The sequence below is a fragment of the Paracoccidioides brasiliensis genome (genome assembly GCF_000150735.1).
Source record: "Paracoccidioides brasiliensis Pb18 unplaced genomic scaffold supercont2.17, whole genome shotgun sequence".
Classification (NCBI taxonomy): domain Eukaryota; kingdom Fungi; phylum Ascomycota; class Eurotiomycetes; order Onygenales; family Ajellomycetaceae; genus Paracoccidioides; species Paracoccidioides brasiliensis.
In genome coordinates, this window is record NW_011371374.1 from 64,082 (window position 1) to 86,970 (window position 22,889).

The 22,889-nt window shown below is 45.6% G+C and overlaps 4 protein-coding genes across 4 annotated transcripts; all 4 read right to left on the reverse strand.

Annotated features, from left to right (window-relative positions):
* Positions 1–136: 136 nt before the first annotated feature.
* On the reverse strand, positions 137–3,311 carry PADG_08144 (cleavage polyadenylation factor subunit CFT2; the record flags this gene model as incomplete). Its single annotated transcript, XM_010765384.1, has 2 exons — positions 137–3,062; positions 3,163–3,311. The coding sequence occupies 2 exons, from the start codon at positions 3,309–3,311 to the stop codon at positions 137–139; spliced, it is 3,075 nt and encodes a 1,024-aa protein (XP_010763686.1).
* A 1,532-nt stretch (positions 3,312–4,843) lies between these two features.
* PADG_08145 (uncharacterized protein) lies at positions 4,844–5,496 on the reverse strand (the record flags this gene model as incomplete). The annotated part of the gene is made up of 2 exons (XM_010765385.1): positions 4,844–5,364; positions 5,388–5,496. The coding sequence occupies 2 exons, from the start codon at positions 5,494–5,496 to the stop codon at positions 4,844–4,846; spliced, it is 630 nt and encodes a 209-aa protein (XP_010763687.1).
* A 3,092-nt stretch (positions 5,497–8,588) lies between these two features.
* Positions 8,589–10,962, reverse strand: PADG_08146 (uncharacterized protein; the record flags this gene model as incomplete). Its single annotated transcript, XM_010765386.1, has 3 exons — positions 8,589–8,783; positions 8,866–10,420; positions 10,481–10,962. The coding sequence occupies 3 exons, from the start codon at positions 10,960–10,962 to the stop codon at positions 8,589–8,591; spliced, it is 2,232 nt and encodes a 743-aa protein (XP_010763688.1).
* A 9,389-nt stretch (positions 10,963–20,351) lies between these two features.
* On the reverse strand, positions 20,352–21,833 carry PADG_08149 (Golgi transport complex subunit COG5; the record flags this gene model as incomplete). Its single annotated transcript, XM_010765413.1, has 1 exon — positions 20,352–21,833. The coding sequence occupies one exon, from the start codon at positions 21,831–21,833 to the stop codon at positions 20,352–20,354; it is 1,482 nt and encodes a 493-aa protein (XP_010763715.1).
* Positions 21,834–22,889: the final 1,056 nt, after the last annotated feature.

Below are 22,889 nucleotides of genomic sequence, written 5' to 3' on the forward strand. Positions count from 1 at the left end.
TAGAAAATTCAATGTCAAACATATTTAGGTCGCATGAAAATGTTGCATGAATATCACAAATGAGCCCAAGAACAATAGTCAAAGAAAAAGAAGTGAATTTTCCCGGTATATACCACTAGAAGGACGAGATTTTTTTTTATCCTCCTGCAACAATCGCCAGGCCTTCGTAAATTTTCTTCTTAACTGCCAGAAAACTTCCCTCATCATGCTTCACGGCTGAGCGGTTAGAGAGAACGGATTGAGCGGCGCCCTCGATTTCAATTTTCCCAGTCCCAGATTTCCTTACAGCAACAAATCCATCGATTAAAAGAGTGCCTTCACCACGAAATTCGGCAGTATGGCCTGAGGATTGCATAAGTTTACGAAGGTCGGCCAGCCTGAGGTCTCCAACATGAAGTGGTCGAGTCACGGACCTTGTTGCCGCAGCCATGTTGGCGGGTAGAACATCTAGAAGTGGAAAGCTGTCCTTCTTGGGAGTCAGTGGATTCTGCTTGTTCTCCCCGGTGCCAGGAGAATTTTCTAGTAGCATCTTTTGCTTCTTTTGGGACATCTCTGGACCGTTTTCGTCGTCAGAGGCAGGCTCTGGTCCCCGCAACTCTCCCATGAGGGCAACGACTCCTAAACTTCTAACATTTTGCCACTTTAGAAGTTTGACCAAGTCTTTGCTTAGCTTTACCATCCAGGCGTTGGTGTCGACGCTTGCGTCCACCGTCTCGCCAGGTGCTGGCGTGAAGATGTCGACAACTGACTCACTAGACAACCCCAGTTCTATTCCAGCTTTCGCTGTCAGCAAATTCCGACATTCAGCAACGAGAGCCATGGTTTCGTCCTTGAGACCAGCGGTTAAGATTAACTTTCTTGGTTGTATCAGAGGAATGAGCATTTCCAAGCTGCGTTTGTCATGTAAACCAGCAAAATCTACAAAAGCGATGCGCGCATTCAATTCCAGTGTTGAATGAACAAAAGTCACCCTGGAGGGGCCCTCGACAGGTTGCTCTTCAGTGTCTTCTTCAGATGAACTTGCGTTTTCAGTGCCGTTGATTACAAGTCCACCAGCAAGCGCCATATCTCCGCTGATATCCTGTAAATCTCCGGTGCCAGGTGATACGTGCTGGCGCTTATTTGCATTTGGAGGTTTTTTACCATTAGCGTTAAGTTCCCCCCATCTTCGCTTCGGGCCAAGTCTGGTTTGGATACGTCCATCTGGACCGCGTTGTGTCTGCATTTCAGCTTCTTCCCGTTCCTCAGCTCTCAGATATTCTTCTGGCCGTATAAATTCGCCATATTCATCTCCACGTTTTTTTGGAGCAACGTATGGAAACATTCGTTCGCGGCCCTTTTTACCGCGGACATCGTAATCGTGAACATTTTTCCGTCGTAAGAGAATGTTAACACCCAGGTCAGCGTCGCTCAAGCCTAGCTTATTCCTATTGGAGTGCCCAAGGGAAACAGAGACGTTAAGCACCTTTCCTTGTTGTTCTGAGTCAGAGTCTTCAGACGACGACGAACTAGATCCATCATCAAGTGTATCGGCCGTATTTTCTAACCCAGAATCTCCAATCCCTTGAGAGGTATTTTGCAATTGCCTTTGTGTAGCCAAATACTGCTGATACATAAGAAGCTCGCTGGCATCTAAAGCACTCTTTTCAACGTCAGTGACAGATAACTTGCTTCCGCCGCTATGAACCTGCTCTAGCAGCTCTCCACTAGCGGTTTTTTCTGAAGCGACTCCATCCCTTCGTTCTTCATAAATAGACCATATCTTGTGAGCTAGCGAGGATCTCGACCCTCCATCTTCTGTTCTCTGCGCATTGGCCGAAATAGGATAGGGCTCAGTTAAAATAATAAGATTCTCAGACCCCGCAGCTATTTTTTGCAGAACGTGCTTAGAATATCCCCATTCAAGTGATGTGTCAGGCGTTAAAATTACTTGAGGCGCGTTTGATCCTAGAATTTTATCAAGTTTGGTTTTGCGTTCCACGATTTTAAGGTGCCTGAACGTAAATGGGCCAAGACCTTTAGATGCGTTATCGCTCTTTTTATCGGGGACGGAAGCTGGAGCATTTCGCTGGCTAGGGCCATCAGAACGGCCTTTACCACCACCAGTGACAGGGTCTCTGCCATGTCCCGCCTCAAATTCTCGAACGATACCTTCATCCATCCACTCTAGCATGCTTCGTGCAAGCCGCATCGTACCGTGGGCTTTCCTTCCAGCTAGGTATAGGCCTGCACCTTTTAATGGGTCCTCTCCATCTGCCGTCTCAGCTGATTCCCGCCATGCATGTTCCAAAACATATGCCAGTTCAAGAACACGCGCACTGGTATCCATCGGTATGAGGACAGTTCCACCTTTGGAAAAGCAACTCCGCAGCATATCCAAGAGAAGGTCATCTCTTCTCTTCCTCCCACCAGAGAGGGCAAGTTTATCTCCGCCTCTTGTGCTGCACACCAACGCTGTTGGTTTCCTCAATTGTTCAACGACTTCTGTTCCGCTCCCTCCGCTCCCTCCAAACCAAGCAGCACCAGCAATGACATTCTCTCTTGCTTGATTCCAGTCTACTGCATAAATAATGGATTCCATACCATGTTGGATATGCCATATAGTTCCTCCAACTGTATGACCAGCGTTATATGCCGTGAGGGTTAAACCGTTGAGAGGAGGAGAAAATGGGGAAGGCAAAGGTTGATGCGGCTGAGAATACTTCAATGGCTGAATGAGCGAGAAATATCGAGCAATTTCTTCCGTTGAAGGTGGAGGTAGAAGTATCCGGGGGCGTTCGTTCTGGTCTGTATCAGCAGATTCTGGTGAAATTGCAGTTCTAGAAGCCGCCGCTGACGTTGGGGATGAAGCTCCAGCAGTGGCTGGTGGCCAAAAAGTTGCAGCAAGAGGCGCGGAGGCATAAAGATCTTGAAGTAGACTGCGACCGAATGCGATGACTGGACTGGTTGCGTAAACGGGAATTTGTGTAAAAAGTGGAAATGTCTTGCAACAATGGGCAAATGCACCAATATGAGATGGCGTCGCATGGGTTAAAAGAATAAGTGAAAGAGTAGGGATTTGTCTAAATGTAAGGGAATAGAGGACACATCATTAGCCCAATGAAACAGCAGAAGCACCAGTAGGATATGGATATCTGTTGAGAAGTTCAAAGAAAAGCTCACCTTTCCAGTTCTGCAAGGGCAGATGTGTCAAAACTATGATCCCAACCAACGTCAACTAGTATCTTCACTCCACCATCAAGCTCTAATATCGACTGGACAGCTCTCGAGCTAGAGGATTGCGCCCCTAGCAAAGGAGTAAAGGTGAACATGGTGTTGAGTCAGACGGGGAGCGTTCAAGCCAATCCCGTGAGAGCTTCACGGTGAAAGCAATACGATTACCATGCAGACAAAAGCAGAAAGGCAGATCATTGGATTTCACGGGGAAATTGGGGCCAAATCAACTCAAACCACCAGATGAAAGAGGTAAGCAAGAGATAGATCATAGGTCCGCCATCATTAGCGCACAAATGACAATGTGTTCAATGGGGTCCGTTAGACAACGATATCAGAACTTAGTGAAAATGAATGGACATGGGTTTTGTAATCCAGGAGAAAGCGAAACTGATGCCACGGGATGTTCAGATGTTGCGCGCGATCCTTCGCGATTGAAGCTGGAATGCGGCTCTTTTACAAGACGTTAATTCTTGTTTTGTCTTGTTTGCATTTGTGCTTGGTCATTTAGTTATCAGATCATCTGATAACTAGTAAACTAGTAAAACAGTCCACTACAATCAACATCAACCTCATCTACAGAATAATGATAGATACTAAAGAATAGCAACAATAAAGGTGACTTTCTTGATATATCTCAGCTATTCAATCTAAGCTCCAATGTACAATTTTGCCGCCGGACTTTTTATTTCTTAAAGCACGGATATTCAAAGCATACCTTCTTGGATTTCCTGTGCTTTCCATGGGACCGTTGTTGAAGCCTCTGAGAGCGCTCCACAATACCTTTTGGTTTCTCAAAACCATTATCCAAATTAGATTCACATGATCCTTTAAATTCTATGGCGTACACATATGCCCTGAATATACCGTGCGGAAGTGTGCATTTTCAGGCCAACTTGAAGTGTGATCACTCCGATCAGCTGGGCACGAAGTTGGACATAGCTGGGAGTAGACGAGGGGACATCTTCGCTCCGTAGCCCATCGCCATCACGAGTATCCGATATCTGATATTCCTCTAGATTTCCCAACCCGAGCGAAAGCAATTCCAGAGTTGTACAATGAGCAAATATCAGCGCGAGAACTTACCTTGTTGAGTTGCAATCCAACTTTAAGCGGGGAATTCTGCCAAGGTTGAAAACATGTGAAGTTAATCTAGTTAACGGAATGGCTGACCCAGAACCACAGAAGTTTAAAATCTCTAAACTGATAATGACAATTTTGATAACAATGGGAAGTATTACCTAGGCTACAGGTATTCCCTGGTCCGAGATGTCCAAAGAATTGGCTTAGGGAGGTGGGAATTAAGCTTTCCCCGGGCTGAACCATTGCTCAGTCAAAGCATCCGACTGGCTAACTAGATCTGAGCCGGTCACCCACTGACTGAGTCTGTTAGCAAATCTGCAACTAGCATATTTCATAGATATTAACCTGAAATATCTATGCTCAACTACCACGAATCAAATTAATTAAAATGATACTAGGTTCAGGGCATATTTGTCTCGTGTGCTCAATTATGCTGCAATTGCTGCATCTTTGTGACACTCATGAAAATGATCTAGGCTTTAAGAGAGATGATGTGAGGGGGGTATATGACAAGCTGTACAACAGGCTGTAGCTCATTTAATTTTTCCTAACCGTGACGGGCACATTGCCAGATAAGCACGTAGAAGAACGACTCGAGGTCATGCCGGTAGGTATGATCAATATTAAGTAGCACATCAATTGCCATAAACTCCATCATGCTGGTCTGGTGCCGTGCGCCACTTCGCTTATTACCAACTTCTTTGGATAGAGCCAGATCAGTTAGCATGCCTGAGTAACCATCCTCCTTGTCCGGATCAATTATTATTATATTGTTATCTGAATTATCTCGATCAAGGATGTTCCCATCCAAGTAAAGAGACTGAGCCTTTATAGCATCGCGAAGTGCTGTGAGCAGCTCCAAGGGTGACTTGTAGTCATAGATTGGCCGGCCAGTGGGTGAGATCATCAGACAGCGGAGGACACGGTTGCCGTAGAGTTCCTCGCAATTTCTCTTGAAGAGGCTTGGCTTGTGCGCTGAATGAATCGATGTTAGTTCATTCATCTGCTGGGCGTTGACTGATGGAACGGGATCATTTGAGCACCTGCTTATCCAGAGATCTGCGTTTCCTGGAAAACGACTTGATAACCACCTGAGCTACGGAGCTCAGTGAGCGGCTGAAATTTACGAAACGAGGTCACACTGGGGGATGTGCTTTTGAAATCATAGCGCTTATCATCAAAGGTCATGCCGCGGCGCATGTCGGCAGTATGTACTGGTGATGGTACTGTGGCCAATAATCCTTGCAACCACTTGCATAATTTTTTTGGACCTGCTAGTTAGCTCAAGGAGTTCACATTCTCTCCAGGATCCAAAACCTTGGCACGTTTATGGAGAACCTGGCCGCCCTCGGGAGTACAAGGGGCAGGCCGCTTGGTGCCGGGAAATGTAGAGGGGCCTGGAGTGGGAGTACGGCGCTCTGGTGACTTGGATCTCTCAGGAAAGTCTCAATTTAGTTCGATGAGTTTTGATCTGTTTATGCTGTTCTGGTTGGTGCTGCATATTGGAGGTGTAAGTTTGTGAATAACCTGAAAGTTGGCTTCTTGGGGAAACAAGATGGGAGAACGCCATGAAGTTATAGAAGATCGGAGGATAAAAGTGATGAAAAGATGCAAGCAAGGCGAATGCAATGGGTCAAGGGTTCCCTTTTGCCTACGATCATGTTGCTCCCCTTTTCGATGTCCCTCCTCTTCACCTGAAAGGGGTATACAATCCCATTGTCAATTGCTCATTCACTGTTACTCCGCAAAGACTGAATATAGTCATTGTTGATTGAGGCATTTGAAATGCACAACAGCAAGGAAAACAGCATGAAGTGAAAGAAACGTCATTGTGTTGAACTCCAGCTGTGCAACCACTATGTTTGTAGCAAGAATTTCCTTTAGTCTAGCGGATGTCCTTACAAGCAGACAAGCAAAAACTGACAGAAGAGAGAATATGAAACAAACCTTTAAAACACTGAAGAAAGAAGATAAACAAGTGAAAGAATAATGGAACTCTCTTTCAAATAGAACGACTCTCTTTTATGATGAAATAACTCTTTGTAAATTGGTGGTCTATTTGTGACAATCAACTGCTTCACTTAGTTAACTTGTATCTTAGTTTAAATAATTTCAAAGTGATGAAAGTTTTTATTTTTTATTTTATTTTTATTTTATTTATTTATTTATTTATTATTGCACACAATATTCAGTTCACAATTTTATTCACTGAGAAGCTAATTTTTATTTTATTCCTTAACAAATAGATGCATGTACAGAGAGTATAATTATATGACATGCACACTTAAGACTATCAAATTATATTTTACTGCTTATCAATCATTAAAGATAATGTAACTAGTTATTTCTCCACTAGCTAAGTCAACCATACTCAGCCACTTTGTTCCACCACACAAATTTAATATGAGAGGCTACATATGAGACCAACACAACAGATAATAATTTCCAATACTAATTGGTGTGGTGGCACAGATGCAAAGTGACTGAGTTAAGTTGTGAAATACATTATCAACTGAAGATATTAAAACACAAGGAGAGAAAAAGAACTAGCAAAGATGTTTTTTAACATAACACAACAAATACAGACACACCTAAGTACATTCACGTAAAAAGAAATTACAAACATTAAACCATAAACTGTTAAAAAAGAAAAGGCTTTCAGAAGCAATATCATCACATGATAAAGAAGAATTGAGTAATGGCAATGAGTATCAATAATAATACCATGAAATATGAAGTACTAAAGAAAAACTAAACTATAAAGGAGAAAAACATAAGAAGAGGTAGCCAAGAACAGGGGGTAAGGAGGTGAGCGAGGAGGAGGGAAGAGGAATAAGGAAGAGGCAATAGCAAGGGAGTTGAAAGAGTGGAAAGGAAAAGTAGAAATAATAGAATCGAAACGAAAGGAAAACGAAAGGAAAACGAAATGAGAGACATAAGGGGCATTAAAAGCATAAAGAACACTCCAAATGCAAAACATTACCAAAAACATAAAACAGACAAAAGAAGGCATAAAGCGTCGCGGCGGGGTACGCATGCAAACCATGTTAATCCAATGCACCATCATCATATTCGCTCGTCGAGTCGTTACATCTTTTCCCAGAAGAAAAAGTAATAAAACGATATAAAGGGGAAAGTAAGAAGCAAGAGGGAAAATATTGTTAAAGAACAAAAACGGGAGCAAAGAAAAGCCTGGTCACGGGGGAGATGGCGAAATACGCATCGAGAGATTAAGCAAGTTGTTGGCGGAACGCGAAACGCATAGCCTGTGTGGTTCATAAGGAGGGGAGATTGATGGTTCTGCACAATTGCCTTTGGAATGGTACGGGGAGACAGGTGTCCGACTCCAATTGCCACCAGCTAAGGCGGGGAACAGATCACAGCCAAAATTCCTGTGGTATAAGGTCGAAAATGAAAATGATGCCTCCCAGCTGTGACCCCAAGTAATAACAAGATAATTCAGGCCAACTTATAAAAGGAAAAATAGGATAAATAAAAAAGGAGAAAAAGAGAACGAGACCCGTGGCGAAGGTCAATATTTGTTGTTAAAAGGCAAAACCAGCAACCTCAAGCTAATTGAGAACAGGGGAAATGGGTGTCATCAATACAAGATACAGCCACCCCAGCATCCCTAATTACTTGATGCAAAGAAAGAGATCTCAAAGAGAACATAATGATAAACCATAAAAGAAAGAATGCCTCCGCGTGTGTCGCGTATATATATGCATATATATATATATAAGAGTTGGGTCATTACATCGTAAACGGTCATCATGTATTTGAAAGAGAAAAGAAATATGAAGCTGGATTTTGATGCTAACAAGACAATGCTAAGAGGACAATAAGGAAAATATGAAAGAATTTCCCCAAAAGGGAAAAAAGGTCGCCGTCACTCCAGGAAAGTTGAAAAGTGGGTTCTAATCTGGTGTAGTGGGGATTCACGGAATTATGTCTCTTTTTTTTTTTTCTTGTTTCTTTTGTTTTAAATAAGGTCGTTCGTAAGCATGAGAAAGAGGGTTGTCAAAAGGCTCAATATTACCGTCCATCGGGAAAAGGCATCATCCATCTTATGCTTATGTTGTATACCGCTTGGAAGAATTGCTGTGAACCAAAACTATGTATACCGAAGTTTCAGGAACGAGGCGGGTAATTAAGAGAGGTGCTTCGTGGAGCATATCATCGTATCGGTTAGGGGCACCATTAGCCAACATTCCGGAATCCCGCACGTCGAGAACCCAAAGCATTTTGAAAATGGCGGGGAATGTATCCCGACGGTGCACAAAAAAAGAAACTTAAATAAAAGTGCCCATGCCCTTGTTCTCGCTCGTTGCAACTGCAACGAGAGCCTCTAAGCGCGCCATACCAGTACCCGTATGATTGCTGGAATTGCCCGAGTAGAAGACATGTCGTGGCTCGGCGTTTGGAGGATGTGGAGGATGTATAGGATAAGCGGTATTGTTAGTCTGAGATGTCTGTGGGGCACAGGGCTGCGCCGTTAGTGTTCAGTAAGCGTGTGAAAAAAAGAACAAAGAGCATAACCCTGAAGTGGAAAAGGGAGTTTTCACTTACATTATGAGTATTTTCAGACCGGACACGGGAGTGATGTCCCTCAAAATCGCCGTTGCTCGGTACGATTGTAGGATGATATTCTGGCGCAGACCCAGATGGCGTTGCTACGCCCTCACTACTGCTCGAATCCTCCGGAGACGTGTGGACGGGTTGGTGACTACTTGCCCTCATTGTTGAGAGAGGCCCATTATACCATCCATGTCTTTTATTCTGGGTGGGGGTTGTTGGTCCATTAGGGCTTGAGCCGGCAGCTGGCTGTTCGCGAGGCCTGGGTGCGTCCTGAGCCTGGCTTATCGTTGATTCATGAGGTTGTTGCTGCGGTTGGGGTTGCGGCTGCGGATGCTGGAAGGAAGTCGTAAATGGTCGTGATGCGATATTTCGGAGTTCCCCGATTGTTTGTTGACTCCATTGCGATGCGTCCTTGTTCGAGGATGAATTTCCACGGATATCGAGTTTAGTCAGGTTCTGATGAAGGGACATGTCAAATGAAAGATGAGCTCTCCGATGACCCGGTCCGGAAATGGGAGGGGGTCGAGAATTGGATGCCTGGGAGGCGAATGTCGGAGCAAAAGCAGGAGCTGCATTAGGAGGTTGTAACGGCCTATCGACTTGCATGGGGGTCGGTTCCCGTCTTGGGGGTGTAGAAGGACGTTGCTGGACATGATCAAAACTTTCAATTCCAGGCAGGCGAGGTGGAGGATTTTGAGAATGTGGATTCGGTGCAAAAGCGGGTTGGGGCCTATCAGCCGGCTGGTTGAACCAAAGTCCACTGCTTGCGGGACGGCCGAAGCCTGTTTGTGAAGATGGATGCCATGTCCTCCTACGCCAATCGGCTTCTGACGGCGACAGATGCGGCTCATCATGAGGTGTTTGCGAGGTGTTTGGGCTCCCAAAAACACTTCCGCCATTTACGTATGATGAATTCGATGGGGCCAAAGGTCGAGTGAATGAGGGTGGATATGTACTCGCTGGGTCAAATTGTCGCACACTCGAAGGGAATGACAAACGACGTCCTGAGCCCCTTTCCGCCCAAAAGGCCGAACTTGCTGAGGCGGGTGATCCGTAATAATACCCTGCCGGATCCCCGGAGGGATGCGTAGCAGAAACGGGTGTATACAGGCCGGTACTAGGAGACTGAACAGAAAATCCGTGGATCTGAGCGGGTGGGGTTCTTGGGGGAGAGTTCATGGTCTCAAGGGATAATCTGGCTCTAGCAGTGCCATCACCGGCCATCATCAGAGGTGGTGGGCGGCGACGAATCTCCTGAGACTGGCTGTAACTAGATACGGTAGATCCAATACTCGAGGTTGATAAATTCTTGCCATGGCCTCGACTATGTCCTGAGATGCTGCCAACGGTACCTGAACGGTTCCTGCCAGGTGGTCTGACTCGATCAGTGCGGATTTGACGTTGAAACCGCGTTCCTGTAGCAGCAAGGGAGTCTCCGGGGATGTCCTCATTTACGTGTACAGTCTGAGCATGCTGCCGCAAATTGTCCAGGCGTGAAAACCGTCGGGAACAATGGCATTGAAAGGGACGTTCTCCAGTATGTTTCCTACATCAAACATATTAAATTTATTTCATAAGAGTAAGATGGGGTCTTTCAGAACCATACCTTATATGGCGGGCAAGGTGTTCACTTCTCGTAAAACTCAGTGTGCAAGGTGGGAAATCTGTGCAAAAGAAGCGCTGCCCCCTCTTCTTTTTCGAAGGAGGCGCACTATCACCCACTTCTACATCATTATCAGTCCCCGCATCCTGCTCTACATCAGAGTCACCCACAGCGTGTTCCTCGGGCACAGAGGACTGGGCAGAAGAGCCCTCTCGACTATGTGTTCGACCGGGACTGTCTGTCGAAGCCGTATTCGAGACAAGAGGGCTGTGAATGGGTCGTTTTTCAACATCGCCGTTCATCATTCCATATCCACTATCCCGTTCATTTTCCGTCGTCATATTGGACGAGGCGAGAGGTTGAGTGTGCGACCTTTTCGAAAGATCTGCGCGGGGTGTGGAAGACGCGTTCGAGCTGCTAGCGGCGTCGTCCATATTTTGTCGTGCAGCGGTAGGAACCGGGTTAACGGGATGAAAGGACGACATTTTAGCCTTGCGGGCGCGATGCGACGAATATGAGTTCACCACAACGTTAGACGGTCAGTCCGTCACAGGTAGCCGAATAGTGATAATGATTTAGCTACAAGTTGTCGTAGCAGTCGTCCGCGGCCGTTCCGTCCCGTGGGCGAGCTAGTTCGGATGAAAGGTACCTAAGAATTATCCCCAATAGGCGCCTTTCGTTTATTATTCCCGAACGTATATAAAACAAGTTAATTTGAAACCAAACGAGCCCTTCTCACCACTTAAACTTTGGCGATAATGATAGCCCGTATACCGCTCGATTTTTTCTCTGGCAACAAGGCCGGAGGGCGAGCGGCGTGGTCAAAAGCTGCCTCGACACTCCGAAAAGCCCAAATCCCTAATTTTGGAGTATAATCAGAACGGATGAAGGCCTACGGCAAGAGAAGGCAGGGCAGAAAGGTGTAATTTAGGCCGAGGACGACGGAAAGGACCGATGCCAGCGGATTTTTGCGAAAGGTGATGGCGGTATACTCCAGAGAATAGCGAGGAGATGGCACCAAAGAAAAGCAAAATAAATGGTATGAGATAGAACGGAGATCAGGTGCGCAGGAGCATGGACATCTGCTGGTTTTCTTTAACCGTTCTTAGTCGTTGTCAGTCGTCGTTGTAGTAGTTGACCAAGACTTGTCAAACGGTCGCAGAAGGGAGGGGGGGGGGGGGAGAGAGGAGATTCAGGATCGAGAGAGGGATTGGGCGATACGATGGACGGGCGGGTGGGAGCAGCAGGGGACACGAGAGAAAGGGACAAGTCAATAGGCCAGCCTAACTATAACTACCTGTATTCCAATGTCTGCAGATCTCGCACAGGGTTTTTCTCCTATTGGGGGAAGGGAACGGAGCAGAGTGTCTGCAGTAGATATGGGTTCAGGATAAAATAACGTGATTATTGAGGGGAAAACAGAGGCGGCCTCAAACGTCCTGTCGCTTGAAGGTGATAAGATAATAATAGAATAGGCGTATAGGAGGCGGAGAGAGGACGATAAAAGCAGATGGAGATGGGTTGCTTATTCTGGCGCCGGGAAGATAACGGAGGTTGGCAGATTAGGTGATGATTTGCTGGAAGTTGGGTGGGTAGAGGGTTGGATCCGTGGTGGGATGATGTGGGATAACGGTGAAACTGACGGATGATACGGGAGACGAGACCAAGGACAGATGGATGAGAAGACAGGAATGGTGGTGGAAGAAACGGAGAGAAGGATGGAGGTAGAGTTGGCGTTGGTATGTTGGTTGTTGGTGGTGGGCGTGGTAGTGGTGATGGTGGTTGAGGTTGAGGTGGTTGGTTGATGGGAACCGGAAAGGAGGAGGCTGAGAGGGACAAGACGACAAGTGAGCTTCACTTGGGAAGGCAAGGCCCAGTGGCTGAAACAGTGAATAGTGAGCACTGAGCAGTGAGCAATAGACAGCGGTGGGTTGGGTTGGACTGGACTGGACTGGACCGGACCCAAAAGGGATTTAACTAATGGGCAGGGGCGGAGGGACTGCGCACTGTAGTTCTCGAAATAAGAGTGCAAGACGCTAACTATTTCGGAGGTACCAGTATGTACATGTACCTGGCAGGTGTTTCATCGGCATGTAAGGAGTAAAGACTATCAACGCTAACTCCAATTCTTATTATATCACCCAGTCATAACCGTGAAACCTGATTAGTTGTTAAGAAGGCAGTGGACAGCAGGGTGGAGTAACGCGTATGAGTGGATGAATGCTGAGATGCTGATCATGGTGAGGGGCACTTCTTGTCCTTGACTGGCGGCTGGGCGAACGCCGGAGCTGGGCCGGGAAGGGGGAGTCGATTAGTGTTCGTTATGTCATAACTATAAAAATAAACACAATTTGAATCCAGTAAAAATCTTGTTTATTAATTCAAAGTAACTAATTACACCATAATGAATAAAAAGAGGCTGGATATGTCTATCTAGCCCTGGGAGATCAAGGGATATACATATGTATCCGAGCGTGGCAATCTTTCAGGGACAGGACCCAAACCTGGGATGAGAATGGCTCGGCTGCTCGTTTAAGGCACATCGTGCATACATAATACGGCTTCCACACATACATGTGCTTTGTAGCTACCCAAGGATGCTAACTCTAGGTAGCTTCTAATAAGGTACAGGGGTTTCCGATCACCTATCAATCTGTTCCTCAGTTTTCTCCTTCGGGTCACTGAAGGAATGGAAATAGAAAACCATACCTTGCCCCCGGCCGTAACTTTACCTGCATCCCTAGGTTCCTAGGTACCGAAGGAGACAGCTAATCCAAGGAACGCTTTAACGAAGCCCGCTTTTAGTTTAGCAGCTCTAAATCTATGACGCCACACGAGACAATGAAAGGAGGCGGCGCGGTTATGTTTAGCATGCTCAGTAATCAATTGCCATGTAATATTTTCATCAAGAAGTCAACCGCCCGACAACCATTGATATTTTCCAACCGGCACGCAAGGAACCGCGAGGGAGTTAACTTCCTATTTTCCAAGTCAAAATCTTACACCATCTTCAATTCGTTGTTACTGGGCTGGGCCTAGGTACATCTTGATTGCCGTCGATTAACTTGCACGGTCATGGGGTGAACTACAGTTTGATGAATTTCCTGGTTGACTTTCTCGAAAACCCTTGGGAAATCCGGTTATGCTATGATCGGGTTTGACCCTTTTAGGCGGCGAACCTGGACTTCGTTTTCCATAACTCTCTCTGCAAATCTCCGATAACCAAATTCAACTAGCTCATGCACACTGGACAGGGGTACAGTTGATCATATGTGGAGCCATGGGATCCTCTTAAACGAGGTTCCCTTAACTGGAGACGAGGACTTAAGACCCACAGATTGTCCGGGTGTTGGCGGTCGCTACCTGACTAAATATTAGGGCTTGAGCCTACTTTTAGTGGTTAAAGCCTTTTAGTTAAGACTTAAGGTAACAGGTATCTAAAGTTTTAGCTTTTGTCGAGCCTAAGAGTCCCTAGATTGATGCCTATCATTATGTTTTAAGGTTCTTACACTATTCCGGTAGAATTTTTAGTGCCTTTCCAAAACTTTTAATAACGACACCCCGTGTGTAAATTACTATCATCATTATTGTAGTTTAATGTGCCAAATCTCAATCTTTGTCAACTTTATATATTTCCCATCGCAGTTGGCTGGCACTGGGCGCCCTGCAGAGCTTTTTCCCGTCTCCAGAGGGCGACCTCCGAAATAAATAATGATTAAATTAACCATCAGACAAACCTAGAACATCAGCAACAGGGGCGGCACTTCCTCGTTGTGATACCGGTACCCTCACAACCCACAACCTGACTATCAGTAAACGAAGCGATGCTCTCCAACGACGATATGCTACATGGTAATTCACGATTGCTGAGGTAGTACTTGAACATTTAAGGGGGAAATGATGGGAACAGGGGAACTGGGAAGGGAAATGGTAATTACAGTATAGTATATTTCTACCATTGCTGCCTGTCCTTAATGGCCTGGATGAGGGAAGGCTGAAGAGCAATTTGTGTTTACATTCCATCCAATTGATGTGAAAAGAGGAGAGGGTATTTATATTTGACATCATTGGTTGAAGTCCATGATATTTCCCCGATTTGCTCTCCACTTATGGACCTTGTTTCAAGCTGCTTGAGCAAAATTCATGCTCTTCGCGTGATTGTCCCTATAAATGGGTTCCAAGGAATCCATTCCGTCCAAGCAGGCCCCTAGATAAGAACTATGCAAGAAAAATCACGTGGGCGTCGTCCAGGCCCAAAAAGCAGCAATTCCAATTCCCTTTTGGTTAAAAGAATATGAAAGGGGAGAAGAAAACAGGAAACCCCTCCAGACCAATACAATACACCAGGCCATGCAGGTGGGAAACCTAAGAAAATAAATAATAGTTTCCTCGCAGGGCTTCAAATAGGAGAAAGCCTGGGGGGGTTGGTGGACGGACACCCCCAACCGGCCCATGAAGGTTGAGTGATGATGTTGATGATGGTGGGGGGGGGGCGCGCCGCCTTACGGCTTAACAAGTATCAAATACGTGACGATGTGAATGATGATGTCGACGGGCTGGCCGTGGGCGAAAACCTAGAACGGCCCACGCTAGGTTCTGTGGGGGAATACCGCAGGCGAACTGCGTACTGACTCTGCAGGGTATGGGCACATTTTGGGGCCAGAAGAGGGGAAGGGGAATTTCAGGCCAGGAGAGAGGGATGGTTGGTTGGTCGGTCGGGTCTGGGGTGGCTTGGCCGCGGTTCTGGCTTTTGATCCATGGGCCATTATTATTCGCTGGCTGATTGTAGAATCGAGTTTAGCTCTCTGGTACGGGCCTGGTTTCCAGTGATTGGTAGGAGGGATTTGGTCGCACGATTCAGTTTAATTTTAGTTTGTATGCTGGGGTGTGAGTGGGCCAAATGATCCTGGATCTTGGCTGGGTTTTCCTCTGATCCATGGATGGAGGAGGGTTTGGTACCTGTCAATACATTGCACTTTGCCCTAGATATCTCGTACCTAGCTTGCTGTTCTTGGGGAAATACTTGCCAAGGTACAAGCCCAGTCCAGTTCCATCTTGAATGATGCATATTTCTAGCTGCAAGACTCGAGCGAAAGAACCAATAACGGGCCAAAGTGGGGGGGAAAAGATCTAGAAGCATTTAAAGAATGGTAATGAGAGGTGTTTTTTTTAATGGGGATTCTTGTTCATGAAAAAGTTATTCTAAACAAGTTTAATTGGGCGCATGTCTGATCAAGTTCCATATTCAGGATTGTTATCGAGTCGGGTATAGATGCTTAATTAGTATTCTTGGTTTTTCACTGGGGGGAGAAATATCCGGGTCCTCTCCACACATACACTCCAGATCTCAAATGATAACTAGCTACCATGCCCTGTTGGTCTTTCGGCCGATCTAGGTTGCTTGTTGCAACATCGAGCGTGCTCGCATATTTATCACATACTTTGTCCACCCATTCCCAGTTATCTAGCCACCGAGCTACCCATGCTGAGGATATTTAGTCATTCATTATGAGCTAGGAGGGGAAGGGAAAAAAAACATGATCGACGAGAAAGACCCGACTAGTTTCCGCATTTATTTATATCTTATGCTTGTTCTAACTTTTTCTAATTTCCATCAGAGGTATGGACCCGATCATAGATCTATATACGCCCGGATATATATGTCGACCATACACCCTTCTAGTGGGGAAAACATGGACAATAATACCCAATAGGTAAGTTCCCGTTCCTCCACTGAGTTTTGATGGCTTGTTCTCCGAGTTGTCAGCCAAACAGCTTGGCAGGAACATTTTCCGCGCACCATGTCCAGGCACAACATATACGGAAAGCTAGTGTACATGTATGCATATGTATAGGCTCATTCTCTCATGCAATTACTGGAGCTGAGTTACTCTCTTCGTCTCTTAACTCCTCAGTCACAGTAACTCCCATGATTAGCAAACCCACCGGATAAGCAATGAACGACACACAGTAAAAAGAAATAAAAAGGGCAGGAAAAGAAAAAGAGGACTTGTGACAGCACTCCAACAAACTGTAACCTAACCGACATACATACATTCGTAACTTCTCCAGGTACTTTGAACTGCTGCTACTTTATAGATGCAGGTCACAAACACGAGAGGAAGAGCAGACAATGGATGCTTACCTTGTCCAACGCCCATTTGAGCTATTCTCGACTGACAGAAGCACAACACGGCTGAGTTGGCAGACGCGTACAAAAGAAAGAAAAGAAAAATAAAAACAGGCGGAAGTGGGCTCTGAATGTAAATTTATACGTTCTAATGCATACATTGGTAAAAGAAACGGCTTGCAGGTTAGTTGGGTAATGCTTACTGTCCAGAAATAAAACCATGTCACCCTTAAAGATCTAACTAATGCATAAGCATGCATTGACACATTTATGCTAATAGTTAAAGTCGTGGCTGTTAAACTTGCGCAACTAGCCAAAAGAAAAAATCATTGTCCAGTGACTAAAAGCTATTTTCATGAGCAATCGTTAGTTACCTTTTATATATATATATATATATATATATATTAGTAAGGAATCTTTATTATTAATTCTTTGTAACTCTTAAATATAGTTAGTAGTTTTTTCTCCTTTCTTAGAAAATTCCACAAATATATTTAGCTCTTCTATTTTTCTCAATATATATCACCAATGAAATGAAAAATAACTTTGTCGGCCAAGAGGTTTCCTGGCAGATGTTGCAGATGAGAAAAGGAAGAAAAATTAATGGCCGAGATGCATTCAATGGATGAAGGACAAGGTCTCAAGTGCTCAGGACTTCTCCGCTCTCCGCTCAGTGAGGCAGGATTACAAATTGGCAAAAGCAAATTGTTGGATCATTTTAGTTTATGATGGGTTGCAGCTTTTGCCCCATTTTGTCCTCACGGCTGGCTGTGATGGGCTGAGTGTGATGTGCGCTGGTCACTGGCCACAGAGAGAAAGGGGGTGGATATCAAAACCCTACCTATCACATTTATGTCGTGGGCAGGACAGGTGCGAGAAGTAAGAAAGGGCGGAGAAGAGCGAAGTTGTTTTAAGCTTCGTTACTATGTATTCCCATTGTTGACTGTGGAACAGTGGGTGCAAAATATAGAAAAGAAAGTGACGTTGGGAGAAATGACAGCAGAGGTGAGGTGGGAGGTGGGAGGTGGACGTTGGTGGGATGGGCGGGGAGAGATACCTAGGTGTCTGTTGTACGGAGTATGGAGAGTACATTTTAAGAAAAGAGTGAGGAATAAAGAACGAGGAGAGAGAAAGTTATCCTTTTGATACCCTCTCAAATCCAACGGTTCCTGGCATGCGTGCCTCTCACCCGTTGCTTAATAGGAGTCTGAATATAGTTTAGGTTGCATATTTATTCATGCGTGCATGTACCATACTAGTAGTACCAGAGGTACTTGGTTTACGGATGTAAGGGAAGAAAGGTTTGCTTGTACGAGATCACGGAACACAAGGACGATCCAAGATATCAGTCAAAGATGGGGAAAAGAGAAAAAGAAATGTGAAGAACGCAAAGGAATTTCATCCAGAAGCTGGAGCGATCCTAGAATATCCTGCTTGGTATATGCAGAGGTCAATTCCTTAAATAGACTGACTCATATTTACCTTCAAGGAAAGCGAACCGGTGGAATCTCGACGGTTAAATAATCTAGCAGAAGATTTTCTCCAGCTTTGAAGTTCTCAAGAAACTCTACCGCCGATTGTCAAACCAACATCACATACAGACACAGCTGGGGGCTCCTTTTACTGTAACACGATTGCATAAGTTGAATGACTAAGACGAGCTGACCTGGCTTGTGCAAAGTTGAACAGTCCAGATCGAAATCGGAATCACACGGGCTAGTTGTCATTGTCACCTATTTACCCCCTATTAACTACTTTTCCCCCAGAGCTGTTTGGGTAACTATGTACAATAGCACAAAGAAACAGTTCTAGGTTGACAACTAACAAATGTGACCTGCTTCACTTGTCGGGAAGCTTTCATCAAGAATAAAACCTATTATATTGTCAGAAAATGTTGAACATACTCCAATGCACTCCTCTCGTTTTTCGTTTCGTGTTCTTGGGTCAAAGACCCCTATTATCTGCCATCTTCCACAAATGGAGGGGCAGTAATGCCAGGTAAATAGGTGCCCCGGAGTGATCCGGAATTTCGGTGGTTCTGGACATCAATCGGAAGGTTAAATTTTAGCCATCATCCAGTCATACCTAGGAACTGAACCGAACTAACCAGGCTGTGGGTCTATGATTGATCTATCCTCTTGGTTGAGATTGAAGAAACTTACTACATATCTCTAACTCAGAACCATCCATTTATTTGGTATCCATGGATGAGTTGGGTAGTGTATCGACAAAATCCAAGGTGATTGGATTGAGCGGTGTACGGCATGCCTAGATGGACGAGTCGGTCGACTATATACCCAGAAAAAGGAACTTTGGAGGACATTGAGACACGGGACACAGAGTAGTGCTCAGAGCAGATATAAATTTCATTAAGAAGCAACAAATATTGAGGCAATCAGGTATCCAGCGGGCCCAGATACGAAACTCTAAAGAGGCCTAATTCAAAACTGGAAAAAAGGAGCAAACCTTCTTATCCCCTTTTTCACAACGGAATTGTGGCACAGCCAAATGTCTAAAGTGTGGTATGATTCATTCTGGTCAGAAAAATTGCATAAATGGGACTATGCATGTAAAGGAACTTTCGTAACCCAAGAAAAACCCCAATAACTAGCCTACAAATAACAAGCGTTGGGCAAACCGATGGGGGCCACTTGGGCGGGAGGAGAGTTAAAGGGAAACGGGGTCCAAGGACAAATGTCAATTGTATGATGTTCGTGACACGACACAGTTGCAACTGCATGCCAAGCACCGCACACCATCGCCACCAGACGTACAGGTAACAAGAGGACTGACAGGTGTTCAACGATCCGCGAATGGATGTCGAAAAGCAATCTGACTCCCAGCTACCGGTCTTGGCGGAGGGGAGAGAGATTTCCTGTAACCAGGAAAAGGCGGTGAAACGAGGGTGTTGGCAAAGACGGGGATTGTTGAATGTTATGATGCATTCCAAGGTTATGATGGATGCGTGTAAGGGCCAGGAGGGAAAGGGGAAAGGGGAGGAGAGAATGCGATGGGCAACAGGGGGGCGAAGGCGAGGGAAAGCATGTGATAGAAATCTTATATCTCATAACTACATCATAGACTTGCTTTTTGCATTTAATAGGTTGTCACTTCAAGAGGGAATATGACGGTGACATGTCACTATTTGCCTGGGCGTGTGCAGAGACAGTACCTTTCCGCAAACAGTACAAACCTATCTGAGTGGCTCGAGGTAAACCAGCATGAGGTGCGGGGCAGACCCACGTAAGTATCCATGGTTAGACGGACATCCACTGCATAATGGGAACATGTACCTGCATATAAAAATAATGTTATGGCCAACGCTTTTCTTTTCGTTTGGGGGTTTATCCCCTATAGACATATATATATCTTGGGTATATTCTGTAGTGGATATAGATACAGACCCAAGGATGCAAGCGTGAAGAACTCCAGCAAATGAGAACTTTCCTTCAGCGTCAGTGTAGATGACGTTTGATGTGCCCTCAAAATTGGAATTGCATTTAAATACTTGCGTTATTTAGGTGCGGCTACCTAGGCTATGATCTTGGCGAAAATTCAACTGGCAGCGCACGCATTGGCTAGTAAATAACAACTGAAGGCAACGATAAGCGAACTGTGAAAGGGTGCTGTGTTTTCATACGAAGACGGTAAGAAAATCGTAAATGGATAAGAACGTAAAATCTTCACATCCAAGAAGTACGTGCATATATGGACATCATACGTAATTCAAATGCTGTTTTCTCCCTAACTTCCCAAGACACCCACAACGGCACGCACCATAACAGCTGCTTCCCTCTCCCAATTCCCCACCACTATGGGCGACGCTGTCGAAGCCCCCAGTCTACTGATACTATTACTGGGTAACCTCGATCCTCGTAGAACACATTCCCTCAGTTCCTCACGCAATCGTTCTCGATTCGATCTCAACGTTCGCGAGGAAACACCTCCGCGATTGATGATCTCTTGAACTCGCGTTGTGAGGGACGAGGCTAGTGAGCGCCAGAAGTAGGAAGGGAGAGAGGATGTGTCGAGACATTGGAGTAATGGCTGGAGAAGGTTATTCTTGTTTTTTAAAGAGGCATGTGACTTGGATGTGTTGGTGGTATATGGGTCAATGGGATGGGCCGGGTGGTTATAGTAAAGGAAAGGATGGGCGGGAGGTTTGATGGTTTCGAGAAGGGCTTCCAAAGCCATAATGTTTTGACACCTCGCAGATGTCTCTTGGAGCGTCCGGTCGAGGGTTGGCAGCATCGAGAGTGATCGCGACAACGAAGCTAGCGATGAAATTAGAGATGTATGAATATAACCTTTCAAAGTTGCAAGCAGTAACTCTGGCTGGAATTCAGACACCAGAATCGACGTTCTTGGAGTTGGGGATAATAAATATAATGCGGTGATGGCGGACGCGATTCGGGACTTCGCCTCTTCGGCTTGCGCAAAAGTCGATGCCCTGGCAGATTGGAGCTGAGTCCCCGAACCACCAGCACCCGATGTTACACCACTCGTGTCAGTCGCTAAAGAGGAGAGCGAGAATCTATTGATAATTTGCGTTGCTCTTGCCTTAACCATGCTCTCAGCCGGTGTGACGAGATCACCTCTCAATGTCCTGATAACTTTAACCCGATCCAGCCCATAGCCTTCATCCCCATCTTCAGTAGTGATAAACATCCGCCGAAGCATCAGCAGTGTATTAGACGCTCGCACTAGTGCCCTGTGATCCTCTGTCCCTTGGGAGCCACTACTAAACGTCCCCGCGCCCCATGGACGACCAGTAAGCTCCAACATCTGGCCCTCCAGCTGCCTACCCAACACCAAGCACCTTCCCACAGCTCTCGCCAGTCTCACAGTCGCCCATGACCTTTCCGCAGCACCTCTAACCTCCTCCGCACTTTCCCACCGCTCCAAAACATCCTTCTCCAGCCTCTTATATCCCTCCCTCAGAGCAGAAACCTGCCCTTCAACAGCCTCCAAAACCCGCTGGCCAGCATCTGCCTGATCGCGGGTATGTGTGAGCAGAGGAAGTGCAGATTTCGTGGTCAATGTATGGATATGAGTGTCAATCTCTTGTATATCAAAGAGGACACGAGACAGTGGAGTGGATAGATCGAGTGGGGTGTCAGACAGATTGTTGGTGCTTGTGACAAGGGTGTTGGCGAAAGAAGTGGGGGAGAATGAGGGATCAAGGAAGGCTTCGTAGTCGATGTAGGAAGGTTCAGAGTCGGTCATCTTTTATATATAGGTCTGGTTTGTTCCTTTTTAGACAATTAGGGACGGTTGATCGTTTCTAGCTGGGGGTGGGGGAGGATTCATTCTGGAGGCGCAGAAAACAAAACCAGGCGCCGGCACCTGGTCACACAACTCTTGATAGACTGATGGAACCCGAAAGGAGTGAAAGAAAATAGATTTATACCTTAAGTATAAATAGCAAATGATGAGAGAAAGCAATGATGTAATATCAGAGCTGCAACAACTGCACCTGCGCGACTGATAGGACACTAGAATGAATCATACTGAGGCAGAGGAAAGAATGATACGCAGACTCTGAATGGAAGCGATGAGTGTCTTATAGATATAACTTATCAAATATTCATTGACAAGAATGGTCCTTGTTGTCAATGTAGTGAGGTTGGATCTGTGGACGAGGTCGGGGAGGAGGGTCACTTGATTATGTAGCTCTGGGAGAGTTTCCAAGGCTGGGGCGAATGGTGTCACGTGAAAAATACTCGGGCAGACTCTCCGATTTCGGTTTCAAGGTTTATGACGTCATCTCTCTAGTTCTACGGAACGCTTCAACTAATGTTAACTTTAATACAACGTAGGATTTTCACTTAAAACGCATACCCATTCTCAATTCTGCTGTCTCTTTGTACGGGGGTTTGATGACCTCTTCTCATGCGAAATTACAGTGATAATGTGGAGCTTCTCAGGCTTCCCTGTGCAGACTCTGTGCCTATTTTTTTTCGGCTTTATTCTGTTTCGCTTGGAAGCCAATTCTAACCTCAGTCTCTTTATTGGGTCTGGGTGTATGGCTTTGGCATTAATTCCCCACACATAACCTAGTATGCTGCGATGATTGCGGTGTTGAATTTTATACTGGTACTGGTCTCCAAACTTATTCATGAGATAAATATCTTCTCAAATCCAGCGCTTCGGTCGTGAGTACAGGCGATTAATTCTCCCACACCATGTATGAAGGCCTCGGTGTCCACCCGGAAACTACTGTGATATGGTGGACTTGGGGAGGGGTCTGGCGTTGTTAAGGATGAGATGTAGGTGTTGTTT